The sequence below is a fragment of the Gambusia affinis genome, linkage group LG17, assembly GCF_019740435.1.
Source record: "Gambusia affinis linkage group LG17, SWU_Gaff_1.0, whole genome shotgun sequence".
Classification (NCBI taxonomy): domain Eukaryota; kingdom Metazoa; phylum Chordata; class Actinopteri; order Cyprinodontiformes; family Poeciliidae; genus Gambusia; species Gambusia affinis.
This window is the reverse complement of record NC_057884.1, coordinates 10,165,733-10,187,114: the sequence shown is the minus strand read 5'-3', so window position 1 is coordinate 10,187,114 and position 21,382 is coordinate 10,165,733. Positions and strand designations below refer to the sequence as shown.

The 21,382-nt window shown below is 37.8% G+C and overlaps 1 protein-coding gene across 1 annotated transcript; it reads left to right on the top strand.

Moving 5' to 3' along the window:
* Positions 1–618: 618 nt before the first annotated feature.
* Positions 619–21,189, top strand: prlra (prolactin receptor a). Its single transcript, XM_044096472.1, has 9 exons — positions 619–840; positions 8,893–8,983; positions 10,194–10,326; positions 16,383–16,552; positions 17,319–17,485; positions 17,703–17,844; positions 18,609–18,705; positions 18,833–18,902; positions 19,002–21,189. The coding sequence occupies exons 2-9, from the start codon at positions 8,914–8,916 to the stop codon at positions 20,094–20,096; spliced, it is 1,944 nt and encodes a 647-aa protein (XP_043952407.1). The 5' UTR covers positions 619–840; positions 8,893–8,913; the 3' UTR covers positions 20,097–21,189.
* The last annotated feature ends 193 nt before the right edge of the window (positions 21,190–21,382 follow it).

Sequence of the window (21,382 nt, the reverse complement as noted above, 5' to 3'; positions counted from 1 at the left end):
CCAAAACATGTTAATATCCTGAACAATTTGATTGTTGCATATTTTCATATTTAGACTTGAATGTTAGTGAAAGTGGCAAGTTCAGTCATCTGGTATGGCTCAAAGGAATGGATCAGACGTATAGAGGTCCACAATTCTCTCTCTGATAGCTTGGCTGAATTACTTAATTTTTTTTTTTTCTCCCAATGATCCCACTCAACTATACAATGTGTTTGATGTTATCTTTAAATACATGCACAGGTGTTCCTCCCTGTCTGAAGGTTACACAACCCATGCATGACCATTTTTACCTTTTTAATTTGTTTAAAGGTATAGTTATCTTGGTTTTTTTTAACGTTTTGACTTTAAGATGAAAAAACAACAACAAAAAAATAAAACAAACAGTGATTATTTTGCCATTGAGCAAATAAATACTTTTGTTAATGCTAATTGACCTCTATTATTCTTATAAAATGGATATATTTGAGACATGAAATAGCAGATAAAAGTCTCAGCCACACAGTTTAACTTTAAAAATCAGATCTATGTAATCCCCAGTCTTCGGTTCATCTGCGTCAACCTGAGCGGTGGGCGGGGTCTGGAGGCTGGGCTCCTCGGTACCATCCCCGCCCTCCTCTGATCCATCAGGGCGCGGGGAGAGTGCCAGTCGCGCTTCCTTTACAGACGGGACGATCGTGCTGAGCGGCTTCCACGGTTCGGTGGAGCGTGTGCGCACCTCACCTTTCAACTTTCCAAAGAAAGCAGGAAAGTTGAAAGCAGGTAAAAGTTGCTCGGTCTTCATAGGAGTCCCTTCAGCGAAGGCGCAAACCAGAGAGACGCTGATACACCTGTCGTCTGCCGGTAAACTCCCCCATTTCTCCTATTTCAAATTTTTTGTAATTGTTATGCAATGGTTAGAAGAGCATATTACAACGTCTTTTGTCTCTAGAGTCTGAATTGAAAAAAAAAATGTGATTTTCACTTCGTTTGTCGTGCAGCAATGAGGATGAGGATGCAGAGTTTCAGTAGTTTTGACCTGGGTTATTCTTTCTGTTTTTAACGGACTTAAGTCAGGTCAGGAAGAGGTGGCAGAAGTTCTCAACCTTTATAGGACCAGGTTGATCATCTCAATACGAGATTACACTGTTAGTTGCCTGCAGCTTACTGACTCTCTCCGCTTCAAGTCACACACGGAGGCTTTAATTAACTTCAGCTTTGCTCATTGCTGCTGTCATGGCCAGGACGTTTACGCCTCTTAGGCGCTTTAAAACTTTTAAAGGAGTACATGTTGAAAGTCAGCATAGTTTAATGTAACCCTTTATTTATTTAAAGGACACAACCAGTAAAAACTTAGTTATTAGATTTTAATAACATTGAATACAACAGGCTCATTTCATCCCAGAGCAAGTGCACAGCAGTCTAACTATTATCAGTGAAAGGTCAGTAAAGACCCAGCTCTTATCAAATGACAGGTATTACATTCTTGGCTGTAAATCCACCTTCAAGCTTCTGTTCTCAATGTAAAGGATGCACTGCCCAGTAGATGGTGTCAATTTTTTTTTTTTTATCTGCACATGTTGCTTGGCACCATGGTAAGCAGTAACTCAATTCACGCCTACATCATTAAAGTTCTTCACAGAAGTGTCAAATGGCGACCTAACCCAATTTTTTTTTCGCTTCAACTAATGAATAAATCTACATTTTTGTTCCTCCCTCTGGACGCCCAACAACATCTGGACTTGGGGTTGAGATGTCTGTGACAATCGGTACGGGCACAAGCCTCAAGCCACATTAAAAAGTCCCAGCAGATACACCTGCCTCGGATCCACTTTCAGAAATTTAACATTTATGCAGATTTATATTCTTGTGCCTATCCCTGTGTCAGATAAAAAGCATAAACATCAGGCTAATGTGTCCTCTTTAGAAAACAGCTGAACTAATGTTTCTTTCTCAAACAGTTGCCGGCATAGGAGAAGTGGCCCATAAATTTAGCTGTTGCTCTTATCTCACAAACCTATGTCTTGACTTTGAGCTGACTGAAGATAAGTGGGATCATTAGGGCTGCAGTGAGGGAAGGGTGTGTGGGTGCGTGTGCGTGTATGTGTGTATGTTGTCCTTGAAGCTGTTTTTCCATGTTGAGACTGTCAGATGTAAGTTAGGTTGGACAAGAAATGGTAGCAAGTGAAATTTCACAGACCACACATTCTCAAGCAGGACAAAGGTGTGTCTGACAAGGGGCAATGCTATATGTTTTAAAAGTTTGCATTGAACAAGTTTGTTGACCCCTTTGTGCATATTTTAAAATTTCTGCCCCTATGTTGTACTTGTAGTTAAGGGTTTGTGCATTTATAATTATGTTTGTTCATACCGGAGTTGTCATTCCTAAAGTATATTTGCCTTTTATCAAACAGAATATTGGAATAGTGGATACCTGAATATGTAATTTAACAGTTAACTTCAGTCATTAATTATTTCTATGTAACATGCATCACTTGATCGGTGACGGTCTCTGTTCCTATTTTTACCCTTTCATTAAATGCATCAGACTTAAAATCTATCACTATTTTTTGGTCTACAAATACATCAACCACTAGCGTATGTGCTTTGATGCACATTTTATTGATTTCAGGACAAGTGTGATTAAGATTTGGTACAAGTATTTTAATTTCTTCATGTCCTGTTTTATTTAAAATAAATTCCATCAAAGAGCCGGCAGCTCATTTGTTCTCCTTTTATGGAATTGTTGCATCTTTAGTTTTTAGGCACATCGATGAAATTCATTTTTTTTTTTTCCCCCACCAGGGTTTTTTTTGTGGGCTCTAGTGTCCCTTATATGACAGTAGGCTGACAGGAAAGGGGGAAGGAGAGGGGGGAAGACTTGCGGCAAATGTCTGCCGGGTCCGGGAATCGAACCCGCGACGGCCGCATCGAGGTCTAAAGGCCTCCAAATGTGGGTTGCGCTATCCCCTACGCCACCACAGCACGCCCTGAAATTCATATTTTAACTTGAACATAAATGTGAGATCTATCTGAAATATTTAAAGTAAAACTCATTGCATACCCTATAGTCTGAGGTTAACGTAGAACAAAAATCAACAGCTGATGTACAGATTTAGCCCTACTTTTTAGGCAAATCAGAATATACAATAGCCCATATATTAGTCTGGTTTTGGTGCACCTGGAGTCCCTTTATGCCTTTTGATTCTGCATTCTGTAGCTTCCCAACCCTAACTACCTGTATGACGGTGAAAAAAAATAGTTCCTAGAAATCTGTTTGTGCTGCTGTTCAAACCGGTTTTTTTACAATGCTGGGAAGTGTTAGGTTTGTTCCAGTTTGAGCAGGGTTTCAGGTCAAGCTTATGATATGAGGAAAGTTTCAGCAATTTCTGGTATCTGTTATTCCTCCTGCCAAGTTACCTGCATGCACTTCGCGACCAGAATCACAAAATGGATTGTAGCGTAAATTCACAAATAAAGGGTTAGAAAGTCGAGGAGCTGTTGCCATAACGAACCACCTTTCAGTCATGCCAAACCTGTTGGTCCACATCATCTTTGCTCTTTCTGTGTTTAAAGTTTTCAGTACCAGGAAACTGTCAGGCTGTTTTTCCAGCTTTTAAAGAAAGTATTACCAAGAACTCAAGTGGTCTCTTTACCTTTTCTCCTTTTTTATATTAATCCCACTAAGCTCAAGTTAATATAAAACTGAGATACATAAATGTGCCGTAAATCATTCAGGATATATTGCACACTCCTCTGGTTGTTCTCGTAACCTTTTGGAAACTAGAAACAGGTTCTAGGAAGGAGGAATGCCGTAAACTCAGCTGTGTCGGTCAGGCCTCCTGAGAATGCTCTGACTATGCATAAGAGAAAAACTTTATGTACATGTCATCCACACAAAGGTGTGCTATTTAGCCGTATGTCTGCCACCAGCTGACACCTCTCTCTGCTCACAGTCGCCCTCAGCACACCATTTGATACATCCGCTTCACACCTTCTGAAATTGAGAGGCCAGAGGAGGACTCGGCTCATGAATGATTCACCCAAAATCTGAATGTAGGTGTTAGTCTTCTGGGTCGTGTCTTTTGTTCCCCAGGTTCTTTATGGGAGAACAGCTAACCTAATTGGGATTGTTTATCCGAATATTTTCTGCACGTCATAGAAAACCCCCCCACAAAATTTCTAATTTATTTGGTAGAAAGAAGAAATTTACTTACTGGTAGTGTAAAGAACATTTCACATATAGTTTAGTTTATGGCTTGTAACTTCATTACATCCACATGCTGTGTAGACACATGCAGGTGCATGTTGCATCAAATGCATGTGGGTTGCGCATTCTGTTGCTTGGATATCACTTTCTCATGTGTACGGTTGCTCTCACCAGAGATGATGTGTTTCGGGACGCAATTTAATGCTAGCAAGCAGAAGCCAAGTAAGACGGAAAAACACTTTTAACGAAGCAAATTCAAAGGTGCTCCAAGTTGAAAACTCAAAAGCAGAAGTCGGGAATAATTCAAACAAAACATACAAACAAGGTGAAAAATGATTTGCCTCCTTAGGGATTCCTTATGTTTGTGCTTTTTGTCACACTGAAGTGTTGCAGGTCACAAAACAGATTTTAATACTAAACAAATATGTATAAAAACAAAAAGGCAGTTAACAAATTATTTTATTTATTTAGGGGTGAAGCTATGCAAAGTAATCCGACTCTGTGTGGAAAAGATGGACTCCTTGTTACATCACAAATTAATGCTGGTAATCCACTTTTATTTTTGATGAATTATACCAACCACACTGTGCCCAGTTGCTGCCATCAAGAAATCAGTTAAATAGACAGCACGGACTAGGTTAGAAGATCTGAAAAAGAAACACATCGTGATCCAATGTGAGAAAATTCAAGAAGAGATGACAAACGAAGCCATTGACATCAGTCTGTCTGGGAAGCATTGGAACGCTATTTCCAAGGCTTTGAGCATTAATAATTCACAGTGAGAGCCAATATTTACTAGTGGAGAAAAGATGGAACATAGATGAATCTTTTGAAGAGAGATCACAAAAGAACCCAAATTAGCATCGTAAGAACTGCAGCCCTCACTTGCCTCTGTTAAGTGTTCATGAATCAATAACAAAAAGAATGACATCAATGCAATAGTTAAATGCTGACAAACCCCTGCTGACCAAAAATAACAGAAAGGCCCATACTGCCTTTTCCATTATGACCTCTATGACTTTTTGGAAAACAATCTGTGGACTGTTGAGACAAATATGAAACTTTTTGGAACTTTTTGGTTCTATGTTCTATGTTAACCTGTGTTCAGTTAGAAATAAGATTAAAATTCACACTGCATTTCAGGGGAAAAAAAGCAATATACTAGCAAGACATAGTGGTAATAGTGTAATAGTCTAGAGCTACTTTACTGCTTTAGGACCTGGATAACTGACTTTATTGATGGAACTATAAATTCTACTTAGCAGAAATCCTTCAGAGTTGTCTGACATAAAATCTGCCATCAGTTTGCATAAAAACACTTTGGTTTAGAGGCCAGGCAATAATCCAGAGGATAACAGAAAGTTTAGCACTGAATAGCTAAAGATATATTAATTAAGGTTTTGCGGTGTCCTAGTCAGGATCTGGACTTAAGACTGGTTGAGATTTTGTGATATGATCAGAAAGCATCTGTTCATGTTTTAAAACCCTCTGATAAGGGTCACATAAAGCATTTCTGACAGGAAGTTTAAGCCAAAATTACTATGATTGAAGAAGCAAAGCATAAAAAGTGCACAACCATATCATATAAACGGTGCATCATCGCTAGGTTTAGGGAAAAAGATTTGCTGCAATGGGCAGCAGCTTATGTCCCACGGTCTCGGCTACTGGTTATGTAAGAAGGCTATATGTAGCAGGAGGCTAATCCGGTGCCTTGATCTTAATGCCAATTATCAGATCATGGTGACGTTCCTGAAATGGAGGCATTATATACATGAGCAGGATATGGTTCATGTTCTAAGGTTCTTAAAGGTGAATGAATGTGTAAATGGAAAAATTTCAGATATATATTGAGAAACACTGCGGCTATTGCACAAGGTAGACCTAACCTAGTAGTTAGGCAGAGGCTGTGTGACAACACATGCCCAGGCAGCCACATCCCTGAACATAATTGCAGCACGTTATTAATGTAGAATTTACACATAGTGCTGCGGTTTGCAGGCAGATCCTTGGCATTTAGATCAGTCGCGGAATAAGTCGCAGCATGTTGGAGATCGCCCGTTTCAGATTATTTCACCCCGCAATGTGTTTACATTCCAGCGGTAAACTAAACTATTTTGCCTTTTGTTACTACACTATAAAACTTAATATGTTGGAAATACAAGCCCTTTCCTAGAAAATCTAACTCTAAGAACAGTTTGTGAGACACACAGGTAATATATAGTAATAAAGTAAGACAAAGAAAACAAAAGTGAGTAGAGACTTTTTTACACAGTCTTGCAAATGTAACCCTACATCTAAGATTTTTCCACGTTTTGTTATAGTATGACCACATTATGGTCATAATTGGTATTTAGGTTTAATGTCAGATCAGCACAAAGTGTATCATGCTATTGAAGTGGAAGGGAAATGAGCCACACTTTATACAGTATATTATTATCATGAATTAACCTTTTCAAAGGGTTTCATGCATATTTACCCAGCCCTAATCACACTGACTAATCAGTCCTATCAGTGGTATGATGACTCAATCAGTTCATCATACCAAAAGAGTTTGTTGCAACTTCCAACCCACCAAATCTACCTGTAGACCAGACAGGTCAGAGATATGATCAAGAAACATTTTAAAGCAGGATTAAGTAAAACTGCATTATAGCGACAAACACATCAGGAAGCGTTGTTCCACCCATCTTATAAACTGAGCTTGACAAACCTACCATGGGTGTTCACATGAACAGATAAGCTGGACAAGGAGAGCAGTAAAGTGACTGGTAATTCTGGAGAAGCAGCAGTGATCTACAGCTTTGGGGAGACTTTGATGAAAGAACAATTAATAGTCATCACTCCAAAGCATAAGCCTTTTTGGAAGAGTTGCAACCCTAAATATTTACCCAGAGCTACAAGGGAATGGCTTAGATCAAAGCAGAATGGCCCAGTCAAAGTCCATTTCTAAATCTGATTAACAATTTGTGGGAAAACTCACCCAATCTGATTGAGTTTAAGGTAATTTGTAAAGAAGAATGGACAGAAATGTCAGTCTCTAGGTATGCAAAATTTTAAAGGCACAATCCAAAAGAATTTCACTTGCACCCGCTGCACTGCACAAAATATTGACCAACATGACGATATGTGTTTTCATAAAATATCTGCAAACATTTATTATTTTCCTTCCGCTTTACAGCCATGTTCAACTTTTTTGCTGACAGTGGTCATTCTAATGGTAAAAATGTAAAAAGCAATTTAATTTATTTATACATGGATTGTTCAGGAATATTTCGACATTAAACGTGGGGATCTGATCAGCAGTAATACTAATCTAGTGCTATTTGTTTGTATGTGTCAAATAATTTTTTTATTTTACTTGGTTAACCAAAAAAAAAAAAAAAACAAGAAAATGGAAGAAAAGGCCCAAATGAGGGTATCCGCCTGAATCCAGGGCTGGAGTACATTGTTATAAAGCACTGCAGTGGCATGCTTTGGGAAACCACAGGCACTCCCATAGGTTCTACATCCATGTTTTCAGCATGCTCATTAGTTGTGTTTTAGAGTGTGCGTGCTGAACAGCATGTAAGGAAAGGAAGTTTTTCTTCCGTATTCTGTCTGGTTGAACAGTGGAAACAGGCAGTGAGTGCACTTAGTTTCAGAGCCAAATCAAAATCACAATCAATTGCATACAAATTCATGTTGTTTTTTTTTCATTCATTAAGAATTGTCACTCGTTTTAATCAAAACTACAGTAACAGGATGGTCTTTGAAAAAAAACAAACCATAATTTGCATGTATGTTGCACTGTCCTGCTAGGTGCAAGTAAACAAGAAGGTGACCTATGGGGAAAGAAATCCCCAAAGACAGCAGTTTTGTTTTACATGTTGTTTGCATAAACAGCCATAGTGCTCGAAAGGAAGTTTATTTGCAAATGTTCGCAATGAACAAAAGAACGTCCCTTTTTTGTCTACAACAAAGTGCTGCACTGAAGGTGCCGAGTATTTAATGTTAGTTTTAGGCAATAACATATGAGAGTATTTCTTTCCAGCTATTTTCCTGTTTCTTATAGTCATCGTGCATTCCTCCTTTTATCAGTCATTTGAAAAACAAAGGTGCAGAAATGAAGACATCTGTCCGTAGCTAGGCAGATGTGGGAAGTCTAGACACTTGTGGGTAATGGCGATCCAGCCTTCTGCTGTTATGGAGCCCAAGCTCAAGTTATGCAATCAGTTACGCTGCCTGTACCAGCTGGTAGAGGTAGTCAGAAACAGAGAATGTGTGTGGGTGTCTCTGTTTTTAAATCTTTAGTAAGAGAGTCAACAAGAGTTTTTTTTTTCCCTCATTTGCTTTTCTTTATTCAGATTTTCTCCTCCTTGCCCTCTGTGTTGGGTTGAATGTTAACAGCACAAATGCTCTCTGGGTAAATGTTTGACGTCTTCCCTCTGAAGTAAAGTATTTGAGGTTTTTTTTTTCTTGTTTAATTAATGTTCACTTGTGCCATATCTTTTCTTGTTGTCCCTTTAGTAAATATTATTACAGCATGCTGGGTTTTCATGTCAGTCAGATTATGCCAGCAGCAGACAAATGCCTCCACTGCAAACAGCAATTTTTTTTTTTTCCGATCCATCACGAATGTTATGGGTCGAGTGATTGGTCAAGTGCCCGTATCAGCCTGTCTGCCATGCTCACCTGTCTTTGTTTGTGTTTTTTGCTCAATCCCACAGCAAAGGCTTTGTGGTGCCACGATGAAGAAGGTTGGGGAAGTTGTTCTGCTGTGGCTGTTGATATTATTTATCCAGAATGCAGCAGGGGAGGGTAAGTTCGCCATTGGATTTGCACTTAGATTAACCCCAGTTTCTAAACACCTTCTATGGATTCAAGGCCTTTTAAGTTATGGATAAGCAGAATACGGACCAATTCAGAATCTTCTTTTCATAGTTTCAGAATCCGTATCCACAACAGTAAAATGAAATGATCTTTTGATACTATTTGTTTTTCCGAAGCCTGTTAATGAAATATATTTTCCAGCAGGTAATGTGTTTATGTTCAGTTGCTCCTGCACTTCATCGTGTGGGAGGAATTAATGACCCTAATGAACCAGCTCATTAGTTAAATCTGATTGGAACTTCTGTATCCAGAAATAATACCTGTATGTTTTCAGCATGTTCATTTTGTTAAATGAGTGTTCATTTGACAAAACGATCCCTCCTGTTCTTGCCTTATGTATGTGTTTTACTTAGTTCAGTTTATTTGTTTGACACCCATTCACGGCAAATTATTGTAAGTCATTTTACAAGACAAACGGATCCAATCCAGAAATGTATAACCAAATCAGTCCAATGCAATCTGGTCTCATAAACAAACTGAAATTCAATTACGTTGTTTCTCAAAATCATGTGTCAATGGGCAGCGGTTGACTGAATCCAATCATCCCTCATTCTTACCATGGAAACACCTTGTAGCAGCCTGCTTGAAAGGACAAAGCAAATGTATAAATGACGCTTAAGTATTGGTCAAAGAGTACTTTCAACATTAGAGACAGGGTTCCTACACAGTCTGGAAAAGTCTAGTTAAAAATGAAATTTCAGCTAATCCATCCTTCCTGATCAGAGCCATTAGCATCAGCAGTTTAAGAGGAAAACACGATGAGTATATGCTTTGCCCAAGGAAACATTTTAGGGAAATCTTTTCTCAGTTTTTAAATACGGAAAAGAACGGGAAAGAGGCTAAAATAAGGTCCAGGAATTTTTTTTCATCTACCTGTAACAATCCCTTTTTTGTGTTTTAAAGGATCACAAAGGGAGAAAGTCGGGTGCTTTGTATTCAGCTAGACTTAAACAAACTTTCAGCAGTTTCTGCTAATGAGTGAAGACATCTGAGATGTGCCTTAAGGTTGACTGGCTGTTGAAACAAGAAACAGGATCCAACACTGAATAATTAACTCGTTATAAATAACTGCTCATAAATTACATTAATGACCATTATTGTTTTCGCAAACGGATTTATTTGTGTTTTTTGTCTTTAGGATACAGCCCTCCAGGGAAGCCAACAAATATCAATTGTCGCTCTCCAGAAAAAGAGACCTTCACCTGCTGGTGGCAGCCAGGCTCTGATGGCGGGCTTCCAACCACCTACGCCTTGTACTACCGCAAAGAAGGGTAAGTTGCTTCCTGTGGGTGTGGGGGGTGTAACTAGATCTAGTGATTTGAAAAAACCTCCAGATAGCTCATCAAGGTGAAGTCTGTCTCGATCCTGTTACCGTCATTATGTGTCCTTGTCTAATGAATTGTTAATATTTCTATGCACTGTGTTTATGGTGGCATGTGCTAAAGGCTTGACACCCTTGAGACTTAATAAAAGCAAAACAAAATAAACAAACAAAGTAGTTGATGTTGACCAGTTGTGTTGATGGAGTTGACTAATAAGACCTTCTTACTCTATCAACTACTGAAAAAGGCTCCAACTCTTTTAATGTTGATTGTGTAACAACGTTTTGGATAAATGAGACAAAATACAAATTATTTGTAGGCACTGTGAAAGTACTGACTAATCGCTGCTAATGAGAGCTTTGCTTTCTATCCAGACCTTCCTGTTGGTATTAATCTTACAGGTTATTGCATGTTTTTGATCCTCTCCTGATTTTCTTTAGTTCAAATTTCAAGATGCTGTGATCAAACTGTAAAAGATTATCCTTCACTCAACAGAGATTTTTCAAAGCAAAGTTTTAGATTAATGGAACCTTTGTTCACCAAGTGAAGCATTTTCAGACTACCAAAACTATTGGTATGATTGATATTATTTTCCCACAGCTTGTTAGAAGAGAACTTTGTATATTAGCTTTAATCCAGCCCTGACTAATCTTCTGAATTTAGATGGGTTGCACAAGTCCAAGTGTGGACAGGGACTTGTTCTAACTGGTTTGCTCGGTAGAGGAGAATCAAAAGCAGAACATCCTTTAAGTGTAATGCACCCTTTATCTTTATTTTTTTTTCTTTTTCCAAAAGGTCTGCCATGAAGCAGGACTCTGTTGTGTTTTTATTGTATCACTTTACAGATGTGGGTAAAACTGATACCATAGGATTCTTTGCCGCCTAATGGAATTTTGCTCATCATGTTTCAATATTAAATGTAAATTACACAATGAAAAGTGTACCACAGATGGCATTTTTTAAAATCTGCTGTTCAGCCGAGGAGAGCAAAAAGATGCAGAGCAGTAAAAGTGAAACATTTTTTAGAAGAGACCTGTTTAATCGTTTCAAGGCTGAGATTGGACCAAAGTTTGACCACAACTTTATGTGACCATACTAAACTAATAAGTGTAAAAATTTTATATATATATGTACTCCTAGGAATACATATAAGATTCCTAGGAATATTTCTGGTTATAATTTGAATATTAGAATCTGGTTCTTTTTCAAAAGGCTTCTTTTATATTTAATTGCATTGACCACACTTATCTTTTATGGCCATTTTGACATGATCTCAAATATGCTGGGATTATGAGATGTTTTAAACCCTTCGGTTTGTCTTTAACAAACCGAAGGGTTTTTTAACAACCAGGAACTCAATTCCTGGTTGTTAAAAATACTTATGTTGCTCTTGTTAACTTCCATTTCATCAATTGTGGTGATTTTTAGTATACCAGTGACCCACCCTCATCCATATGGGTTAAATATGTGGTAAGAAAAGCAAAGAAAAAATTTAATGGGAGATTTTTGAAAGGAACCAATCAATTTTCTCAGAAACCAAAAGACAGTGTTTCTTACTCTGTTTGTGGCTCGACCTCATGACCTCATGAATTTTCAAATACACTCAAAGATGCTATTGTGCAAGTTCCTATTTAATAACAGTACATACATGTTTGGAGCGGATAGAGAAAGGCTTAGGAATGCACATCATTTTCATTCCTTCCTGACATGTGGATACTAAGAAGAAATGCTACATGTGTGTGCATGTGTCTGAGCGAGATCTGGCGATAAAACTCTGTTCTAATTTTAATCACTTTTTTGTTTTGCATTTTCAGATGGACAAAATAACTGAAATTAGTTCAGGTTTTGACTTCTTTAAGTTTTACTTTAAAGGGTTTCTAGCAGCGTTTGCTATAAGACATCTGGATCATTCAGTGTTTGTGTTCACCCAGGATAATACAGAGCTTTGCAGTGTTAATCATACCCCTGCAACATCTTTGGCATTCTTTCACATTTCAACTAAACACATTAATGTAACTTACAATGATTTGATGTGATAGACTAACACAAAATATTGCATAGCTTGAAGGCATGTTGTTATTTTATTTATTTATTTTTTTAAAGATAAAAATCCCTAAAAGTCTTTTGGTGTATGTCTCTACCAGCTATGGACAAACACAGAGTAAATATTGTACCTATTTTCAAGCACAATTAGATGTGAATGAGGATGCATTTCACCTGCTACCCTCTGTGTGAACCACAGAGTGGAAACCTCATAATATGAATCACTGAGGGCTGCAGACTGGTGTAAGAGGATAAAGATTGCAAAGGGTCATGTGGCACGGCCTGCTCCTGTGAAGGTGGAGTTTAAAACGTGAGCAGGGTTGATAAGGAGCCAACACAGATGTGGAAAAGGAGAGGATGCAGCGGATTAGTTTTTGTTTATAGCCTAATCCACTCAGCTGAGATACATGTCGATAAGACATATAGAGACTGAAAATCACAGGAAGTGAATTTTTGATAGCAGAAGTAAACTCTAATTCAGAAAAACTGTACTGATAGTTTCAATGTATTGAAATTTTAGTATTCACTATGTCTGTATATATGTAACTACAGTGAAGTTGATTTAGCTAAATATTACTACTTTAAATGTGTAGTTCAGAATTTCTAAAGTGATCTGCAGTTGGTAGCTCCCCTTATTTATTAAAGGTTCACATTAGGTTGGGTCCTGAGGCTAAGGCTAATGGCAAAACCATTAGCCTTAAACCAGTAGGAACCAACAACAAAGCAACCTTCTGCCATTAAAACAACTCCAGTCTAAAAAAACATATTTTTCTGCAGGCTCTCTGAAGCTCTTAACAATGTTCATAATTTCATTAGAAGGTTATTTACAAAGGTGCTAATAGTTGATTACACAGTAAATAGAGGTAAGAAGCAGTGTGCCACCAGTGGTCTTCTGTGAAATGCACTCTGAGAACAAAACACATAAAGCATTTTCAGTCTGATAGTAAAACAGTTCTGGGGAATTAGTTCAATGACACTACATTGATTTTTTTCCCACCCTATTAATAATCCTTTGTCCAGTTATTCTGACTGGAAAAGATGTACTTGTTTTTTCTCAGTACATGTACAGTAAGCTCATTGGTGACATTTCTCCTCCTGTCATTGAAACCACTCCTGCTAATTAACTTCTGCAATGTTTTTTAGAGTTGTTTGTGACAAGATGGTGAAAGTCTGGACCTCTCTCAGAGTAGTTATTAATTTCAGCTTCAGCTAGACCAACTAATCAGAATATGTATTAAATGAACACACCTAGCAAATTATCTACCACAGGTAAGATATTAACTGCTTCTAACCTTTTAAGATAACCTTGCATTAATAGTTCAGAGCTATCTCTTTGAAGTGACAATGTAGCGTCAAGATCCTGCTACAATCAGCCAAGTCATAGTACAGCAGATAACACCATAAATTTTTTTATGGAAAAAAAAAAAGTATCGTAGACCTCTCATTTATTTATTTGTTCATTTTAACACAGTTTTTCCTCTTTACTTGTCATTTTAAGAACTAGAGCTGAGTCAATGTTTATCCCCTAAAAATCTTAAAGGGATTATATTATTTAACTATTGACAAGGAATCAATTATTTTGAGAGAAATGCAGAGACTAGTTCCTCATAATAGTCACTTTTCTGTTGAACTCAGTTTATGCATGATTCTTGCAGAAATTCAGACAGGAGAAATTAAATTCTAATAACAAGTCTGCATGACCCTTGACCTTTTTGTGGCAAAACTTTATGGCAGCAGTGGCTGAATTATAATTCAGGGAAAGTACTGTTACGTTTCACCACTTGGGGTGACAGCTCTGTTAGGGATGTCTGTTCTTCTTCTGATACTTGTTAAATCCAGCCAGCAATACTAGAGACCTGAATGCATAAGTAGCATTTATTGGCATAATTTTTTAGTGGGTCAGAACAAAACAGTCAAGTGTGTGGTTGGCCTAATGAAGACAAGGAACAACCAATGTGTCTTTTATTGTTACAAATTATACTACATCAAAAAGATTTATGCAAAAAACATCTTTGAGTGAACATTAATTAGATACGCTATCACAAAATCCACAAAAGGGATATAACTGAACTGGTGTAATTGAGTTTCCTTTACCAGCAGTCTCTGCCCACAGATTTGTCTTCCTGCCTTCGGATGTTGCGTTAATGTTTGTTTTTTTTGTTTATGTTGTAATATTTGTTATGACAGTCCTTCCTGCAGCAAAACATCTCGACAATATGAGCCTTTCACTTCTGTACTTCACAGTTTATTACACTTCAATTTTAGTTTCAACTGACCACGTGACTTGTCTCCAAAAATAAAAGTCTCTCAGCTTCATCACAAAGTCTGATGCTTCTGTTCTAGGGTGTCACCAACAAGTTATTTGTTCATGTAGGATTCTTTTCATACAATATTATTCATACTGCTCATGTTACGGTAATAATTACCACCCACTTAAATAACGCACCCACCTGTGATACAGCAGAGCCCACCATTTTTCTCCAACAGACTGAAAAACTTGGTGAACATGTGTTAAATTGATTCAGACTATCAGACATATGCTAAGGCACAACTGATAAATGGAAGCCCACAGAGCTCAGCAGCAGCCCATCTTCTACTCAATAACCATTTATGTAAGCTGGGTGAACTGTTTGAAGTGCATTTGATTTGCCTCATTCATACTATGACTTTTAGCTCTTTAGCACAGCAGGACATTCACTGCTGAATTATTTGTGTCCTTTGTACTCAAAAACAGTGGTAGCCTTCTTTTAGTCAGCCGCCTGGTAGTGCAAAGCAGCAGGTGGTGGAGGGGCAGTTTTGTGATGCTCTACATCCTAAGAAAACTTCGGTCATTGTGACATTTTCTGACATGTCTAAAAAGACATTAAGCTGTAGGAACTGTCAAATCAAATTTGGAATTTAAAATCTTTTTTTATCTTGAAATTGTACACATGCCCTAGTCTACTTCCACACCTCAGTATTGCTCAAACTGAAAATGGCTGTCACATTTTTTGCATTCAGTCCGAAAAGGCTTCCTTGAGATACAGTTGGTCGTAAGCAAAACCTTTGATGATTATTTTTGTCCGTGTTTCAAATTTGTTTACAAGAAAATGTTGCTTACAATAAACTATTTTATTGGTGTCAAAGCAATAAAAGCTATGAAAGCTTGGTCCATAGTCCATTATAAGTCAATAGAATGAAATTTCATTGTGATATGGATTGGTCTGTTGTGTATTTTCAGATGGCAATAAACTTTCTATTAATTAATTTCCCAATTTATTCTTGAGTCTAATAAGTGCATACTTTAATATGTGGAAGATAAAAAACACTCCATTTTTTAATTCAAGTGTAGTTTCATGTAAAGCACACACAAGGAAGAGCTTGGGAATTTCATCCCAAAACTTTAAAACATGTGGTTCTTTTAGATTAGTAGCAAAGCACTTCCTTGTGAGACGAGATCATTGCATCCTGAAATTTACAACATCACAACGATGCAGCTGCTGCTACAGCAACAACAACATGTTCCCATCGGTTCCATATCAATTCTCAAGGCTATACTCATTTACCCACCACAAGTCTAATGGGGTTTTGCCTGCAGTGGTTGCTGAGCATCCATTATATTATCAAAAGTATTATTTTCATAAACAAAATACCCTACACACATGGTAACATCACTACACAACAAGAGAATTGTTGAGTATTCCAGAAAATTCGAAATAATTAGTAATTCTTTGAATTCATTAGTTGTCTACGTATCGCCTATTGTTGTAGTTAATGGTTCTTCCTCCTTTCAGTAAATCTGTTCACTATTAATAAGAAAATAATTTCTCAATTCATCCTTGAATCATCCTCTCCTATCCTCTCAAAATACATCTTTTTTTTAAATAGAAATTGTACCGCAAAAAGCACACCCTGTTCTTGGTATTTTACTGCACAGTGTCTGAAATCACACAACTGCATGATGTTTTCCTTCTCCTCAACAGCTCTGAGAAGGTGTTCGAGTGTCCTGACTACAAAACGGCCGGCAAGAACTCTTGCTTCTTCAGCAAGAATGTGACGTCCATCTGGGTGAACTACAACATCACCGTTGTGGCTACCAACTCGATGGGAAGCACATTTTCCAATCCCGTTGACGTAGATGTCGTCTATATCGGTGAGGGGAAAGTGGCAAAGGTTCAGTGGGACAGCACTGACACAACTCCTTGGGAGAATTTTAGTAGAAAATATGTTTTTCGACAGAACAGCACTCGTGTTGTTTTGTGTACTGTGAAAAATCTTAGCTGTTATATCTGGACTTTTGCTGTTGCAGACACAACAGCAAAATTCAAGTCTTTGGACTATTTCTGTTGCGGTGACATTTTTAAGCTATAGGCTGACAATCAGCTTTGGAACATAATCTTATAATATATAGAAAAAGCAATCCGCTTCCTCTTTCCATGTTCTTTAATGCTAATATCACAACTTTTTTTAATAAAAAGTCTGACCTTTTCAGAGGTTTGAAAATTGTTCCCTTTTTCAAGTTGTTAATGGAAGAGATTTATGCCTGACTAACTTGGATTATATTTTATCTTGGATTTAGAGGATCTGTAAGTGCTCCACTTATCCTTTTCATTAGAATTTTACAATGATTGAATATCAGGGCTAATTAGCATCAGCGTCTTTCACTAACCTCAGCCCTCAGACTTGTCTATTTTTGCAGTAGGTTTATAATTTGAAGTCTAAATAGTTGTTCTTACTCCTAGCTCAAAAATATACATCAGTGGTCAGAGCTAGAATGTTAGAGTTCCTCAGCTGGACCTGTACATACACTAGCACATCTGGAGTGAAGGGCGCGTGATTATTTACTATGATTTCTTGTCATTCATTATTGGGTCTCATCAGATCTAAGACATACATGTTCTCTTTCCTTCTCTCCCCAGTCAAGCCCAATCCTCCGGAAGAAGTGATAGTGAATGTCACAGAAGACAAAGACTGGCCTTTTCTTCAAGTGTCATGGAAACCCCCCAAAATGGCTGACACCCGCTCGGGTTGGATCACACTCATCTACGAGGTCCGACTCAAGTTGGAGAATGAGAATAAATGGGAGGTGAGTAAACCACTGCCAGTGAGATGGAATAGCCTGGTGTGTAGAGCATTTGTCTTTCAAATGTGAAACTTTGCATTTAGTTCTGTCAGAGGACTCGCTGGTATGTCACAAAGCCAGGGTTTGATTCTCAAACCTCAAAACCACACCTAAAATCTACATAGAGTGCTACAATTTACTGACCTCACCTGACTCATATGTATATGTCTTTCATTTCCAGGAGCTCTCTGCAGGCCAGAGGAAGAATTTTAAGATTTACAGCCTGAGGTCAGGTGGTACTTATGATGTTCAGGTTCGCTGTAAGCCTGATCATGGCTTTTGGAGTGAATGGAGCCCCTCAACCCGTGTCAAAGTTTCTGAATGTAAGTCCTTCACCCACAAATAACTTTACAACTGTCTAAATACAGTTGTACAATGTCAACTGTATTTAGAAGATAAAATCAGCTTTGTAAAATACATATTTTCCATTTTAGAAAAAATAAAACAAAAAAACAATCATTTTGTTGGTCAAAAGTACAGCAACAGAATATACATCCTCATGTTACTTTCACTTCACCGTTATGAAATTTTGTGTTTGCCCATCCTAGTAAGTTAAAGTAAAACACAACGACATTTGTGATTGTACTATTGCAGAACGTGGAAAGGCAATAAATTCATGTAGGTCCCAGAAGCTTGACTGAAGACATTATTTCAGGTTTCACAGCATCTGTCATCATGAATGTAGACTATTTTTTATGGAGAACCAAAAACATAAACTTGGAGGAATGCATGTTTCACTATTCTATGGTCAGAGTGGATTTAACCTGTCCACCTGGTTTTTGTGTGGATTTAGTAAAAAATGGGGTAATTAGTAATATAGAGAGATGTGGGAGGATTTGTTTTTAACGCCATGCTCCCATTTTGCAACCCATAAGCTTAGTTACCCTGTCCTCACAGGAACAAGCAAGTAATTACCTATAAGAAAAACTGACTTACTATGTGCTTAATTCACATTTTTCTTCTGTGTGCCAGTGGAAAAATTAGCCTTGTGGCATAAAAGTGACTTGGGAGAGAAGAGAAGAAAATACTACATTAATACAATCATTTACATGTTCTAAGACTGTCATTATTGTTCTGTTTCATTCAGATTTACCACGGGAAAGGTCAATGTGGATCCTTATTGTGGTCTTTGCTGTCTTCATCCTCTTCATCTCTATTTGGATGATATACATGAACTTTCATAGGTAAGAGTAAACATTTTTAGTAAATTGCATGTATTAGACATTAAACACATTTACATCTAGTCATATATCATATATATATAAATCTAATATTGATTTTTATTACCGTTCAAACTTTTTGTGCATGCAGTGTGAAGCACTACCTTCTGCCACCAGTGCCAGGACCTAAGATCAAGGGAATTGACAAACAACTTCTCAAAGTAAACCAGAGCTTTTTGACTGAAGATGCTAACTAATACATGTTAAAGTATCTATTTAAATCATGACGTCTTTGTAACCATATACTTTTTTATGTGCAGAGTGGCAAATCTGAGGACATCTTCAGCTCACTGGTGGTGTCTAATTTCCCCCCAACCACATCCAACTATGAGGATTTTCTTGTGCAATACTTAGAGGTGTATATCCCTGAGGAGCGTGAACTAATCATGGATGAAGGCAAAGATCTTCAAGACGATGGCTTCAAAACTGAAAACTCCACATGTGACAATGATTCTGGCCGCGGCAGCTGTGACAGCCACACACTGCTTATCGATAAGGGCGGAGGTGACAAAGAAGATGGGCAGCAGTCAGATCAGGAAGGTAGTCAGGCTGAGGCTGACACAAAAAGTCATGAGGAAGCCCTGGAGGACGAACTCCTGGCATGTTCTCATGAAAATGCACAGATCCCAAATATTTCCAATGAGAAGGAGAAGGTGAAGAGCTGCCCTTCTTTGTTTTCTCCACTGCCCCAGTACAGTCTTAGCCCAGTGAATCAACCAAACAAACCTAAGACGGGGAAACAACACTGTCTTTCTGACAGCCTGTTCACCCCAAACTCCTTGTCGTCTTACTTCACTCAGCCTGATCCCAGCAACACAAAAGGCTTTAGATCAAATTACTGGGAGTGTAGCTTGGACCACAAGCAATCTCATCTATTCCATCCCCAGAGAGCAGCCCATGAGGCCCTCCAGGCCCAGAATGACCTCAATGCGGCATATGTCGACTACATGGAAGCGCCGATGGATGTTCATGCGCTCAATGTCAGGCCCACCGAGTATGTCGAAGTCCAGAGGGTCAGTGACGAGGACGTGGTTCTTCTTCACCCCGTTCCCCCCAGCCATGAAAACAGCTGTAATGTAAGCCACCAAACAGAGGACTACAGCAGGGTGAGGATGGTGAACAATAATAATGGGTTGCTACTTCTTCAGAGAGATGCTATTGAGGAAGAGAAGAATATGTGCCCTTATGAAGAAGAAATGGTGAGCAGAGCAACGTCGACTGGCTGCAGAGCATCCATCACTCCCACTTTGCAGAACTCTGCGACTGGCATTAACACCGCCTTGCCAATTCTTGACGAAATGGCAGGCAGTGGTTATGTTGACACCGCCACCATGTTTGGCCTGCCCACTTACTAGGTGTTCTGGATATTAATCTGGCAGCTGCTGGACGTTGTGAGTGGTTCACTTTAAGCCTGAAACAAGGAGAAAAACCATACTGACAATGATTGCATCTTTCCAAAATTGGTTGCAAAGACAATTTTTCTTTCATGGGAATATACTTTTTTCCTTTTGCTGTCAAGGTGAAACACTGATATTTAAGAGCCACAATTTTTCAGATGATTAAACAGTATAATTGTCATTCAGATTAATTAAGAATAAAATGTATCTTAATTTATGGGGTACTACATGTTTCTATGTTGATTCTATATGTTCTAGTTTGAATGTTGATTATACTGCAAGCTGTTATTTTACCTCTAAAATATATTGTAAGGCTGCTTGTTGTATATTGTACATATTACACACACATATATATACAACGTAAAGAACCCCTAAACACTTCACCCAGGGCATTTAAGTTTCTGCTCGTTGCACAGCTCCAGGGGTCTGTGCAAATTAAATATATTTTATACTATTTTCTGTGCTGCTGTTAAATATTCTGTTAAATATTTGCATATAAAAATGATGTAAATCACATTATGTGCTCTTCACTGTCACCAGCTCTCAACACAGATAACAGTGTGAAATATTTGGCTGAAATGAATAAAAGTTTGTATTGGAGCATCCAAAAAATGCTAAAAGAGGGAACGTCTTTTGGTATATGTGTCTTCTTTTTTTAAATGGACATTAAGATATGAAGAGAGACTTATTTTCAGATGTTGTAGTTTGGTTTATGTATGTGTTTTGATATGTGTGCGTGCATGTGTGCGTGTGTGTGTGTGTGTGTTTGAATGTTAAACATGAGGTTAAAAAAGAAGACAAGCAAGAATTTACTGAGGTATTTGTCACTCAGAGCAGATTATGTACATTTGAGTCGAAGAAATCTATAATGATGTGTTCTTTTTGATGGAAAATTTGTGTCATAAAAGTTGGACACCTTTATATAACAGTATACTGTCCTTGTGCGTATGGCTACACTTGTGGTGAACATATTTGCAATACATAAGAAACAGCCATCAGGTTACTTTTGAAAGCTTGTCTTAAAAATTGAGTTTGTAATAAATTACTTTACACTGTAACAGTATATGGTTTATTTTCTTTTTACCTTTATACTAACATGAAGATGTATTACTTACAGTTTTTTAAATTACTATCAAATTATATAATTATAGCGAGAAGAGTGATTGCCTTGCATTTTTATGTAATTATATATTTTTCAGATTTAGATGTGATTTATCCTTTTAACCACTCCGTTTTACAGGTGG